The 13,565-nt window shown below is 51.5% G+C and overlaps 1 protein-coding gene across 1 annotated transcript; it reads left to right on the plus strand.

Annotated features, from left to right (window-relative positions):
* The first annotated feature begins 7,914 nt into the window (after positions 1-7,914).
* LRRC15 (leucine rich repeat containing 15) lies at positions 7,915-9,669 on the plus strand. The gene has a single exon (XM_070406540.1). The coding sequence runs from the start codon at positions 7,915-7,917 to the stop codon at positions 9,667-9,669; it is 1,755 nt and encodes a 584-aa protein (XP_070262641.1).
* Positions 9,670-13,565: the final 3,896 nt, after the last annotated feature.

Consider the following 13,565-nt stretch of genomic DNA (forward strand, 5'->3'; position numbering starts at 1 on the left):
GCCACCGCGCAGACACTGCCCCCTGCGGTGACTCACGCCGGGACCGGGACCGTTTAAATACCGGGAGCGCCCGGCGAGCCTCACTCATGCTGCAGCCTTGAGCCTCCCACGTCCTCCTCTCGGGCTCGCTCTGGTCGAAGGCGGGCGGGCGGGCGCCAAGCTGCTGGTAAGTAGGCGGGATCATACCCCCTCCCTTTTCCTGCGGACCCCGCTCCCCTGGGGAAAGGCTCCAGAAGGGGCCGGGCTGGCGTGGCGCCTGGGATGCTCTCAGGAGGCCGCCCAATGGAGCCTGCCCCGGAGGGAGCCCGTCCGCCCCTTGTCCAGCGCGCCTGGGCCCCCAGCCCCCTCTGCGGATCCGCCACCAGCCTTCCCTGGCCCCTGCTGTCCCATGGTGTCCACCCGGGGTGTGAGAAGACGTTTCAGGGCGGTAGACACATTGAAAGTTGACCAAATGATCACACCAGTTACCCAGAGAGTTACCTCCTTTGGATACTAGCTCTACTGGCAAAGGGGTTCTCTTCTTCTTCTTCTTCTTTTTTATAATATATTTTTATTAATTTCAGAGAGGAAGGGAGAGGGAGAGAGAGAGATAGAAACATCAATGATGAGAATCATCAGCTGCCTCCTGCACGCCCCCTACTGGGGATCGAGCCTGCACCCCCGGCATGTGCCCTTGGCTGCAATCAAACCCAGGACCCTTGAGTCCGCAGGCCGATGCTCTATCCACTGAGGCAAACCAGCTAGGGCAGGGTTCTCTTCTTAAGACTCAGGTTATTGAACCCAGGTCCTCACTTACCGGGAGGTCCCCAGTGGCCTGCCCCGCATTTGGGTCTGTAGGGGAGGCCCTGCTTCAGGGGGTTCCCGGGCCGGGATCAGTCCTCCTCCCCTCATACTCTCAGCTGCTACAAAAGTGACTTCAGCAGATGTGCTGGTGCAGGTTTTCCAGTTTGACCTTCAGCTGTGGGCTCGGAATCATTCGGGGGTCTCAGTCTGTGTGCGGCTTAGGCGACCCCGTCCTGGCAGCTCTCCCCTCTTGCCAGCCAGTGAGCCCCTGGCAGAGGCTGCTGGCTTTGAACAGGGAGAGTCAGGGCTGGGGAGGGATTTGGGATGAGGGTAGTAGACACGCTGTATCTCTACCAGCATCTCTGCTCAACTCCAGAGGCAGGGGCGGAGCCAAGGAACCAACAGGTGAAAACCAGAGCTTTCCAGAGCCCACCTGTGGCAAAGTGTGAGAGAGCCAGTCTACCTCCAGGGTCAGGTATGTCAGCGAAGGGCAGGCTGTGCCTCTCTCTGGGATGACACAATACCCAGACCCTGTCTGTCACACTGCGGCTTCTCCTTTCGGATTTCTGCCATATAGCAGCCTGTCTCAGGCAGCTTTCAGATGATGCTTCGGTGCCACTGGCTCCTAATTTAGAATTCTCCAACGGCTGTCATTTCTGTTGCTCTGCATCAACTGAACATCTGGGATGCATTCAGGGCCAGACAGTCCCATTTGCCTGTGGTCCTGAGTCAGCTGGGCGGGCTCCGCACTGATGAGATTAGCATGTGAGCGAGGTCTGGCCAGGGGGGGAGGGTTCTGAGCAGACTTTGCAGAAAGTCAGGGCACCATGGAAGGTTCTCCCCAGGTCCGGGGGATACTCCCTGGGCTTGCTCAGTAAATGGAGGGGGTGGGAGTGGGGAGCGGGTGGGAGTAGATCCAGATGTCGAGAACTGAGAAGGGGTGGGAGAGAAGTTGTCCCAACGCGATCCTGCCAGCCAGCACTCCGAGGCTGTGATTACACATGGCAATTTGCTTCGCTAAACCCTGGCCACAAAGGATGGGCTGCAGCTTCAGGTTTCATCGCCGCCCTTGGCTTCTGGGACACAGGATTTAGAGATCGTTTCCAAGATGCTCTGATGAGGGCCTGGTCCATTTCTCTCTAACTTGAGCCCCCAGCTGTTACCCCGAGACGGGGCTGTAACCTATGACTTCTTTAATAAAAGCCCCGAGTGGGAGCTTCTCCCTGCTCCTCTGGCGAGTTTGCCAGTATCTCCAGCTGCTTTTGCCAAGCTAATTACAGCCCTACTTGGGCCTCTGCAGGAAGCCCTATGCCTCTAACCTTGGGGCTGGAAAGGACTTGCTTTTTCTTACTCATTTTCTTTTTTAAACAAATGAACACTATTTTGTATATTTTATTGATTTTTTTTACAGAGAGGAAGGGAGAAGGATAGAGAGTTAGAAACATCAATGAGGAGAAACATCCATCAGCTGCCTCCTGCACACCTCCTCCTGGGGATGTGCCCACAACCAAGGTACATGCCCTTGACCGGAATCGAACCTGGGACTTCTCAGTCCGCAGACCGACGCTCTGTCCACTGAGCCAAACCGGTTAGGGCAGTGAACACTATTTTGATTTTGAAGGGTTGTGAGAGATGGGGGTCAGCAAGTGGTCCAGGTGGAGGATGAGGGTGTGGCCAGTCTTCCCTTGGGTTCTGGGGTGCTATGTGTTTGGGTAGAGCATGCCTATCTTGGGTACCACTCCAATGGGGCTCTGTATTGAGATCAACTCTTCTGGTGACCCCTCTGTTCCTTCCCTCCAGTCCCAGGCCACTCAGGTGAAATTGAGCAAACACAGGTATCAGAGCAGCTCTAAGGAAGAGCATCCTTAAACTATATAGCCTGGGAGTTGGGAGAGCAACTTGACCTCTGTTCATAATGCAGGGCAGCTAGAGGGTGGATTGCATATAAGCCTGAGGTCATTTTAGGATGGAGGGAGCAAGGCCACCTCTTGTCCCTTCCAAGCACTGCCAGACACATGTTTGACAAGGTCCTAAAGGCTCATGACAAGGTCCAGAGGTTCTTCAGTCTCTGTGGTTGGGTAGAGCCCTGACCTGGGTGTCAAGAATCTTCAAGTGACTGTGTGACCTTGGGCAAATCCCCTCCTCCCTCTGGTCCCTTAGTTTCCCATGTACCAAATGACCATATGATTTGACCAGATGGTCTCGAAAAGGCCCGTATACCTCTAATGCCTGGGCTCTAAGCTCTGCTTCTGGAAGCAGCTTCTATTGCTGGGTTTAACTTAGCACAAACCCTGGATTTCTGATGGGGATGCAGAAAGGGCCACTGGAGGAAGGAATGATACAGGGAGCTGACCAGGCCCATGGCTTGGCCATCAGCCTTTCCCATCCCGGGTCAATCTCTCTGTTCTTGGCTGCAAATGATGCAGATCATGGGCATGGGGTCCCAGCTGGTCTAGGCCTTGAGTGGTGCTTCCGAGTGTGGACTGTGGACACCTGCACTACAGTCACTTGGGGAATTTGTTAAATGTGCAAGGGCTTGAGCCCTTCAGACCTAGGGATCAGGATCTCTGTGGGTGGAGCCTCCAGAGACCTGCATTTTACGCCACAGCAGAATGAACAACAATTGTAAGCAACATTTATTGGGTACTCACTTTGTGCCAAGAACAAATCTCAGGGCTTTACAGGTGTTAACCCACTTTGTCCTCACAGCTACAACACTGTGAGGTCAGTTCTGTAAGCAGGCTCCCCAGGCTCTTCCAGGTGATGTTTATGCGCTGACCTGGGGGAGGGGGCATTACTCCTGTTTAGTGAGGTGGGGAGGTCTGGATGCACTGAGCCTCCCAGTCAGATAGTGCCTTCTACCCTAGGACAGAGCACTTCTGAGCAGCTTGATCGAGGCTGACACTAGCTGGCGGGGTGAGGGGAGGAGACACCCCCAGCGATTCCAAGCTGTCTTCTCAGTGCGCTGGATGGGGCCACCTCTCACAGCCGAAGAGGCCATGCGGGGAGAGGGCACAGGCCAGGAAGGGACATCTCCTCTCTGGGCCTCAGTTCCCTCAGGTGCACTGGGGGAGGGCAGGGCCAGAGGCTCCGTAAGGCCTCTCTTAGCTCCCGGATGCCATGAAATGGCTATTGGCTGTGAAGATGCACCGATTAACAAGCGGGATTACCCTGCCTGACATAAGTGGGCCCAGAAGATGGGTCCAAGTTCTGAAAGCCTCGACATGGAGATGGGGCTGAGTAGGTGGCGCTGCTGGCAGTTCGGTGTGACCTCTGAGGAAGAGAGGAGGAAGAGAATGGTGGGGCTTTGGGTCAAATGTCTCTTCTGTCTCCAGTGAGAAGCTATCAGAGCTGCCAGGGCCCTTGGAAGTCTTTACAGGAGGGGAAACTGAGGCTTGGAGAATTTGCTTAAACTCCCACTCAAGCTCAGTCTCAAGACCAGAATGGCACATTTGTCTCCCAGGTTCTTTCCGAAAGCTTTGCTCTGTGGCATTGATAGAAGAAGCCATTCCTCCCAGGGAACCTCGTGTTTAGAGAATGTGAATGATGGTATTAAACCCCCAAAGTCCCAACCCACCAGCCAACCGAGCCCAGGGCTTGGAGGCTAATTATGTGTTTGTTCATGAATCACAGGCTGTTCTTGCTGAAGAGACCCACAGGCAGTGCGCCTGCTCCAAGCGCGTCTCCTCCTGGGCAGGGACCCGTCTCAGTGTCCAGGTGAGCTGTCTGCTCAGCTCATGGAATTCCTGCACCAGTGCCAGACGCCAGGCTGTGCCCCCTCCCAGAACAGGGCCTGGGCCGAGTGGCTGCCGTGACTGTGGATGCAGCCTGCCTCCTGGGAGAGGAGGGTGTAATTAGGGAGCTTTGTGGGTCTTTAACTGGCATTTGTCATGGCTGCCAAGCGGCACCAGGCGGCGTGGGCTATTAGGCTGCTGTGTGCTGGGCTCCCAGAAGCCTCTGGCTGCCTGCAACACTTGCTGAAAATCCCAGGGCCCAGCTGGCTCTCCAGCCCCATTTCTGCAGCCTCTCCCTCCCCCAAGGGCTCTGCAGCTGGGTCTGAGGTGGGCTCTTTGGAGGTCCTTTGGAGCAGTCAGTTCCAGCTGTGGCAGGAAAAGTGCTGGAAAACAGGAAACCGCTGCATGTGGTGCTGGGGTGGGCTCTGCATACATGAGGATTTATAAAAAGGAAAATGTGCAAATTCTTGTAATATTTGTCAAGCTGAGTGTGGTCCATTTCCAACAACAGTGGCTCTGTTCCCACAAAGGAGTTATCTTTCCCTCCTTCTCCCAAGCCAGGAGGCACCCTGCCTTGGCCCTGGCCCTTCCTGGGGCTGGCTGATGTCCCGCCGCCGCCCCTCCCCCGCGCCGCTCCCGCCCCAGATGGGCAATGCAGACTCAGATGGGTCCTCAGAGGTGTCTCACCCACACCCTCATTGACAGATGGGAAACTCCACAGACTGTCCTGGGCTTGCCAAATTGTGGGCATTTAATTTAGTGCCCAAGCCTCTGACACTTGAGCTGTGACACCATTTTGAAGCACATAGGGTATAGGAGTACACGGTATAAATAAGTGCTGCCTAGCACATCACCAGCAGCCATTAGAGCCTCACCTTGTGTAAGTGACTCCAAGAGGATGTTTGGTTTCCGTGTCCCTTTACCATCGAAGGCCTTCAAGAGACTAGTTTGTCATTGCCCATCTTAAACTTCAGGGTGGAACTGAGCACAGCACTACAGATGTGGCCTGATCAGGGAAGTGTAGAGTAAGACCATAACCTCCTTATTTCTACACTTAATACTTCTATTAATACAGTGATGTTATCTTTTGTGGGCAGTCTTCATTCTTTGTTACCATCAATAAGTCTTTCTCCTGAGATGGGTGTCGAGACACTTTTTCCCTGCCCCCTGTTTAGGCTGTTTATTTTCTGTTTTCAAGTCTGCATCTGACATTTAACTATGGAAGTTCATTTTTATAGATGTATCCATAGCTTAATCTGGCCCCATTTCTTTGCACTGGAATTCATTGGCCAAATTATCATTCTTTCTTTTCTTCACTAGTCTACATACTTGGTCAAGCCCTTAATGCAACAGTACAGCAGACCAGGGTTTGGATGGGCTGTGAATAAATGAAAAATCAAGGTTTGGGTGGGTGAGAGATGAACTTGGGTTTTGTCCTCAGAGTAAGCTTGTTGTGGGCAGAGGAGGGGTACATTGAGGTGAGGCCAGATTGGGAAGCCTGGATTATTCTGAGTAATGGGCCAGACTCAAGACTCCATGAGTTCAGCGGAACACAGACGATAGAAATGCTTTCTCCACCCAGCCAGTTTATAACTTATATACTTTCATCTGAAATTCCTTCCTCTGACTCAGGGTTTTTGCTCATTAAAAGGAGAGGCACTGCCTTAACACTCAAAGTACTCACCCAGGAGTCTGGAGCTCTGGGCTTTTAGCTCTGGGCCTCAGTTTCCCTGCTTCCTACATTCCCCACAAAATAATGAGAATGTATGATCAGCAGTCCTTAACCCTTTGCGAGTTAGAGATCCCTTTGGACCTCAGATAGAAGGTACAGATAGAAGGTATAGATGCTCACAGAAATCCTTAGTCCCTTGACTAAGAATGCCAAGGTTAGAAGCACTTGGAGGCTTTCCTGTCTATAAAGTTCATCTGTGGATGAGCTTGGAACAACCACACACATTTGCACAGGACACCCTCACATCCATTCTCCCATTTGTTCCTCACAACAGCCTTAAGAGGGGGCAGAAATTACCATCACCATTTAACAGATGACAAAGCTGAGCTAGGAGGCCTCACACTTCATTCAAGGTCCAACAGCTGGCTAGTGATACATAGATATTCAAGGCCAGGGCCAGTCTTCATGTCCCCTGTTTCCATGTTCTATACATTATATATATATATATATATATATATAAATAAAATTATCATCACCCTTGACCTTAAACACCAAACCTTTGTGAATTTAGCTCCATTCCAAGATCACACCATGCCTATGGGAGCATCTGGACCTACCACCTTTTAGCTCAAAGTGCATCCTAAGTTTTCTGGGACTTACTCTAGGCTACTCAGTGTTTCTTTGTGGACTAGTCCCCAGAAGGGAGAGCCCAGGCATCAGCTGAGTGGCAGCAGCCTCTTCCAGTGAGACAGGAAGTAGTGCAGATAGTTTCCTTTATTGGGAAGCTGATTGAAATAAACCTAGAAAAAGCACCTGTGAGACATGTTAACAAAGATTAACAAAGAGACAGGCTGTTGGTAGTGGTGATGGGTGGGGTGGGGAGGGGCTGGAGTGAGGCCCAGGCAGAGGAAAAAACAAGCTTCCAATGGTCTTTTCCACCAGATCAACAGCACGGTCCTGCCTCTGCTGGCTGCTATGGCTCCTCCCGGCAGGCCACCATGTTTGTGGCCTTAACATCTTTCCCGGGTTCAGGCCCTATTTATTTGTTCTTATTAAAAGTGTTGAGTCACTTTTTCCCTGCCCTCTGTTTAGGTTGTTTATTTCTGTTCTCAAGTCTGGACCTGACATTTGACTATGGAAGTTCATCTTTATAGACGTCCCATAGCTTAATTGGGTCCCATTTCTTTGCACTGGACTTCAAGCTATGGTCAAATAGTAAGTTCATGTACTGTGAGGGATGCAGAGATGTATAAAATGCTGTTCCTGCTTTAAGAGACCCATAGAGATGAAACATGAAACGCTTATTGACTGGTGAAGGAGGCAGAAAGGGACAAATGTCATGTAGAGCTGGCTGTGGTGTGGGCCATAATGGAGGTCAGGAAGACCACCTGCATGGGAGAGTAGCTAATGCTGACTCATGGAATGTGGGAAAGCTTCCTAGAGAGGACTGCTATTGAGCCAGACTTGGAAGTATGGTAAATACTTGGATGAGGATGCAGAGCACTCTTGGTGGGGGGAATTGCTTGGGCAAAGCCATGGAACTAGGAAGGCATGGGGGAAGGCAAAGAGGTTTGCTGACCAGGCCATAGGGCATAAGTTGAGTATGTGGTGATGGGGTTCAAAGGCAAGCTAGTTTTTGGTACCAAAGATTGGCTTTGGCTTAAAAGCAGTGGGAGTGTTGGCGAGATGATCCTGACTCGTGTGTTCTCTCCCCTTGCACAGGCCATGCCACTGAAACACTATCTCCTTTTGTTGGTGGGCTGCCAAGTCTGGGGTGCTGGGTTAGCCTTCTATGGCTGCCCTAGTGAGTGTACCTGCTCCAGGGCCTCCCAGGTGGAGTGCACCGGAGCGCGCATTGTGGCAGTGCCCACTCCTCTGCCCTGGAATGCCATGAGCCTGCAGATCCTCAACACGCACATCACCGAACTCAACGAGTCCCCATTCCTCAATATCTCAGCCCTCATCGCCCTGAGGATTGAGAAGAATGAGCTATCCCAAATCATGCCTGGTGCCTTCCGCAACCTGGGCTCGCTGCGTTACCTCAGCCTCGCCAACAACAAGCTTCAGGTTCTGCCTATCGACCTCTTCCAGGGCCTGGACAACCTTGAATCGCTCCTTCTGTCCAGCAACCAGCTGGTGCAGATCCAGCCAGCACACTTCTCCCAGTTCAGCAACCTCAAGGAGCTGCAGTTGCATGGCAACTACTTGGAATACATCCCTGATGGCGTTTTTGACCACTTGGTGGCCCTCAACAAGCTCAATCTGTGCAAGAACAGCCTCACCTACCTCTCGCCCAGGATCTTCCAGCGCCTGGGCAACCTCCAAGTCCTCCGGCTGTGTGAGAACAGGCTCTCAGACATCCCCATGGGCACTTTTGATGGGCTGAGCAACCTCCAAGAGCTATCCCTGCAGCAAAACCAGATCGGAGTGCTCTCCCCTGGCCTCTTCAACAACAATCGTAACCTCCAGAAGATCTATCTGTCCAACAACCACATCTCCCAGCTGCCCCCCGGCATCTTCATGCAGCTGCCCCAGCTCAACCGTCTCACGCTCTTCGGGAATTCCCTGAAGGAGCTCTCTCCAGGGATCTTTGGGCCCATGCACAACCTTCGAGAGCTTTGGCTCTACGACAACCACCTCACTTCTCTACCTGACAACATCTTCAACAACCTCCGCCAGTTGCAGGTCCTGGTCCTCAGCCGCAACCAGATCGGCTACATCTCTCCCGGTGCCTTCAATGGGCTGGGAGAGCTGCGGGAGCTGTCCCTCCACACCAATGCGCTGCAGGAGCTGGACGGGAACGTCTTCCGCATGTTGACCAACCTGCAGAACATTTCCCTGCAGAACAACCGCCTCAGACAGCTCCCAGGGAATATCTTCGCCAATGTCAACGGCCTTATGAACATCCAGCTGCAAAACAACCAGCTAGAGAACCTGCCAGTGGGTATCTTCGATCACCTGGGGAACCTATGTGAACTTCGACTCTATGACAACCCCTGGAGGTGTGACTCAGGCATCCTTCCACTCCACAATTGGCTCCTTCTCAACAAGCCCAGGTTGGGGACAGACACCCTCCCGGTGTGTTTCAGCCCAGCCAGTGTCCGGGGCCAGTCCCTCATCATCATCAACGTCAACATTGCTGTTCCCAGTGTCCAAGCCCCAGTGACCCCTGCGGTGACCAGCTACCCAGAAACGTCAAAGTACCCAGAAACTTCCAGCTATCCTGAAACCACTTCCATCTCCTCCGCCACTGAGGCCACCACCTCCGTGCAGGATTACACCGATCTGACCACCATCCAGGTCACTGATGACCGCAGCACGTGGGGCATGACCCGGGCCCAGAGCGGGCTGGCCATTGCTGCCATTGTCATTGGCATCATTGCGCTGGCCTCCTCCATCGCTGCCTGCATCTGCTGTTGCTGCTGTAAGAAGAGGAGCCACGCAGTCCTGATGCAGATGAAGTCACCCAATGAGTGTTAAAGAGGCAGGCTGGAGGCAGGGCTGGGGAATGGTGGGACCACTGGAGCATCTGGGAATTTCATCCTTCGACCTTCACCCCTGGGTCCACAGAGCCATCCCCTGCTCCCTCTCTCTGGTCCCTGAGAGGAAGGCACCCTCACCTTTTCCTGACCTGCTCTTGCAGGACCTTCTTACCACCAGAGAGATCTGACCCTGCAGGGTTTCCAATTTACATTCCTGGGCTTCTTTCAAGAAAGCCTCTCCTCCAAAGCCTCAGCAGCTCTCCTCTGGGAACAACCTTCCCTGTGCCCATGCCCCTGCTGGCCTCTGTAGACACACTTATTCCATGCCTGTTCACTTTATGGAAATAGTTCTCCACCGGGACAGCCTCTCTCCCGAGTATTCTGTAAGTTGATTTTCTTCTTTTGCTCCTTTTACTGTTTGTGGCATGGCTCCACCCTGTCACTTCAGATGAAGTTCTCCTTTGATTTTCTGCACCTGAAGGTGAGGTGAGCTCTCTCCTCAAAGAAGGCTTCAACCCATTTAACTGGTTTCTTCAGAACTGCCACGCACCCTGGTTCTCAGGATGCTGTGAAAGAGAGAGGAGAAAATGGTGCTGCTCAGTCCCTAGAGACAGAGCCATCATCAGGATCCCCCATGATTTTTATTTGGAAAAGGAAGTGAAACCAGTTCAGCCCTTTAGAGGATGGTATTTCCAAGCTGCAAACTTAGCTTTACATTTTTCAGTCTTTAAGAAATAAAATCATGTAGAATTTCTGACCTGTAACAATGCTAAAATCAGCTTATTGGTACTGGATGGAGAAAGCAGCCTGGTACCTGGGGGTTCTTGTGTCTACCCCTAGGGTTTTTCTCTTTTAACTGTTTATTGAAGGGAAACATACATACCGAGCACAAAAGTGTATGGCTTGATGGATTTTCAAAAACTGTACACACCCTGTAATCAGTGTCCTGATCAGCAAACAGGATATCACCAGTATCCTCTATCCCAGTCGTTTACTGAACAAGACTGGGGTTTATGGAGACAGCACAGACTTGCCTGGGAACTGGCTCCCCCTGGGCCAGGATTGTCCCTCTGCTTCCCCCTCCCCATCAGTCAGCCCTTGTGAAGGCCCAGCTGCCAGAGTGGAGAAGATGTGGGTACATGCTGGCCTGGACAGAAGATTTTATTAAATTCTCAGACCCTGAGGCTCCCAGATTGGCCAGGCCAGAAGCATCTCAGCTATAGAGGCCCACACAACCACGCACCTTTCTCCACCAATAAGCTGTCTGCTTGCTGTTCATTGGAGGCCCTTCTGCCTGGACCTTTTCATGGGCATGATACACCTATATACCTATGTCTGTTTTTAATTTTCACTCTCCATTTGGGGGAAGTGAAATACCTCAGAGATGAGATCCTTTAATTGAACATCCAAGTGTAATGGAACCCAGCAATCCCTGGAATGTGGTGGTGAAATTCTCCATCAGCATTACAGTCAGCTAGAAACAGAATTTCAGAATTCTTATACAGAGCAGGAAACACCAGGATACACCGATAAGTCACACTGGGCCTGTGGCCTCTCTGGAGCCACTCTGACCCGTGGTCTGGTTATAAGTGTTGTTTGGTCCAAGGTTATTCTTCCCCCTTGAGTTACAATCATTTGAATACCTGCCCTTGCCACCCTTCCTGCTGCATACATATTCACGCTGATAAATAAATTATGCTTATAGCAATGGACATCTTTCTCTGGACAACTGGTCTACCAGTTTAGAAGTAAAAGTTCTAAAAGGAGAATTTCAGGTGTCCATGTTTGCCCAGGAAAGAGCTATAGCCAACACTATAAAAATTTGGAAATTTGCCATAAATTCTGATTGCCTCTTACAGGTTCCCTCTGCTCCATAAGACAAGTAAAGAAATCTCTTGGGGCTTTAGCAGAATGATGCTGACAGGTTCCCCCCAAAAAAGGGTTGAGGAAGGGATGCACTTAAGAACTAGCGCTCTTGGTAGCTTCTTACTGTCTGTTCCAGGGAATCTGGGAGAGATAGGGACTGTCAGAGGCAAAAGACATCATCTCCCCAAGATAAATCTATGTTTCCAAAAAGTTTTCAAAATATTTGTAGCAACTGGTTGATGTGTACCAAGGCTTGCTGGGGCCTGACAGTAAGTGAGCTCAGAGCTTGGGGCATGAGCATCATTCCACCAATGGTAGTCTGTATCCTGGGGCCAACGAGGGAAGCTCAGCCTGCTCTGCTCGGGCAGGAAGCATGGTTTGGCACTGCATTCCTCAAGGTCCTCCTTGTGAGTCGCCTCCAATGTCTCCTTGCGCAAAAGCACTACTGGGCCAGAGGTGGCAGAGCGGTGAGGAAGGAATCCTCTTCATCCAGTGTGTCCTGCCACTCTGATCCCAGAACCCTGGGTGCTTCCAGCATTGGCTGTGACATTGGAGTACCTCCCTCTCTGGCCCACGATATCAACATGTGTTCCCAGGCCAAAGGCTGGCCTGAGGGCAGCTGTGCTCAGATGACCCCACCCAGGAGCACTCCAGGTGGGGGGTGGTAGACCCTTTACCTGACCTTACGAGCTTGCCTGTTGCTTTCTCCCATCAGAGTGGATTGGATGGAGCCATCCAGCCTCCTCTTCTTTGGCAGGTCTTTTGGCCTCTGAGCCATGTTGTCTGGTCCAGGAGCTGCCAGAAAAGCTGAGTAGTTTCCTTTCCAACAGAACAATGCATTTGCTCACTTCTCAGGGCTGGAGTGAGCCACTTGGCCCCCCTAGAATAGAGGCAGGGCACAGAGTTCACTTCACTTCCCGCCTCTGCTCATGGGCTTCTCAGACACCTTGCTGGTACCAGTAGACTGCATTTGGAGCAGAGGGTCAATGTTGGAGGAAAAATAATAAAAGCCAGTGAGAACCACTGTTTTCCAAAAGTGCTTACTGTGCATAGCTACCCATGAAAGCACTTAACAGGCATTTTCTTTTTAATCCTCACAATACCCCCGTGCATGAGTGCTACCTTATCCCCTGTGATGGGGTCTTAAACTGCCCTTTTTCTGCAACATTTTCCTTCTCTCTTCAAACTTTGTACAAGACCTCGTGGCCTGTACTGGGCTTTCATCATTGAACCAAAGAAAATGAGAGTCAGTCTCCTGTTGTTCCCCAGAGTCTTAGCCACGGAAACCTCACTTGGCACTGTGTGGATCAAAAACGTTGTAAATGCAGGGGAAAATTAAACTCATCCATCCGTCAAAGAAAAATTGGCCCCTCTCGCGGAAATTGTTGGGCTGTGTGTATCTTGTTCCCTTCTTTAGCATTCAAAGGCACAACACAGTTCTCAGAACTCTTAATGGGCGACCGTTTCCACAACCTTCTAGATGTCAGTGTAGAGCAGTTACAGGAATCTAGTTCTAAACTCAGGAAGCTGATGGGGAGTGGACAGCTAGAGATAACTAGATAAGTAGAGTAGTTAGGCAGACAGTAGATGCATCCCAGCCTTTAGCTGCAAACCTCTCAAAGAATTCAGCCCACGGATCCCACAGTCAGAACTGAGTCCAGGTTGTTGGGAAGGCGATGGTGTCTTGGGGAGGAAGCCATCTCAGAGAGGCTGGGCGGGTGTCCTCCAGGGCAAGCTTCTACCAGTCTGCACTTCCCCTTCACCTAAGGATGGATCGTTCTCACCAACCCATTGCCTTCATGCTGCCTTCAAAAGTAGACCATGTTTGCCTTGCTTAGAGAATAGTTGCAAATAGTCCCAGGAGTTTGGTGTGCATTTAGAGATTTCTAGGCCCCCGGGGTTTTATAGAGTGTGAGCCCTGGTGGGCAGGGTTGGGGGTCCAACTTTGCTGGGCTCTGTCTTTGCTGAATACTGCTTGTAACAAATTTGGTGTACAGAATCAACAATAAATGGCTTACACAGGACACA

The sequence above is a fragment of the Myotis yumanensis genome, unplaced genomic scaffold (genome assembly GCF_028538775.1).
Source record: "Myotis yumanensis isolate MYYU_CA2020_CCGP unplaced genomic scaffold, mMyoYum1.0.hap1 SCAF_2, whole genome shotgun sequence".
NCBI lineage: Eukaryota > Metazoa > Chordata > Mammalia > Chiroptera > Vespertilionidae > Myotis > Myotis yumanensis.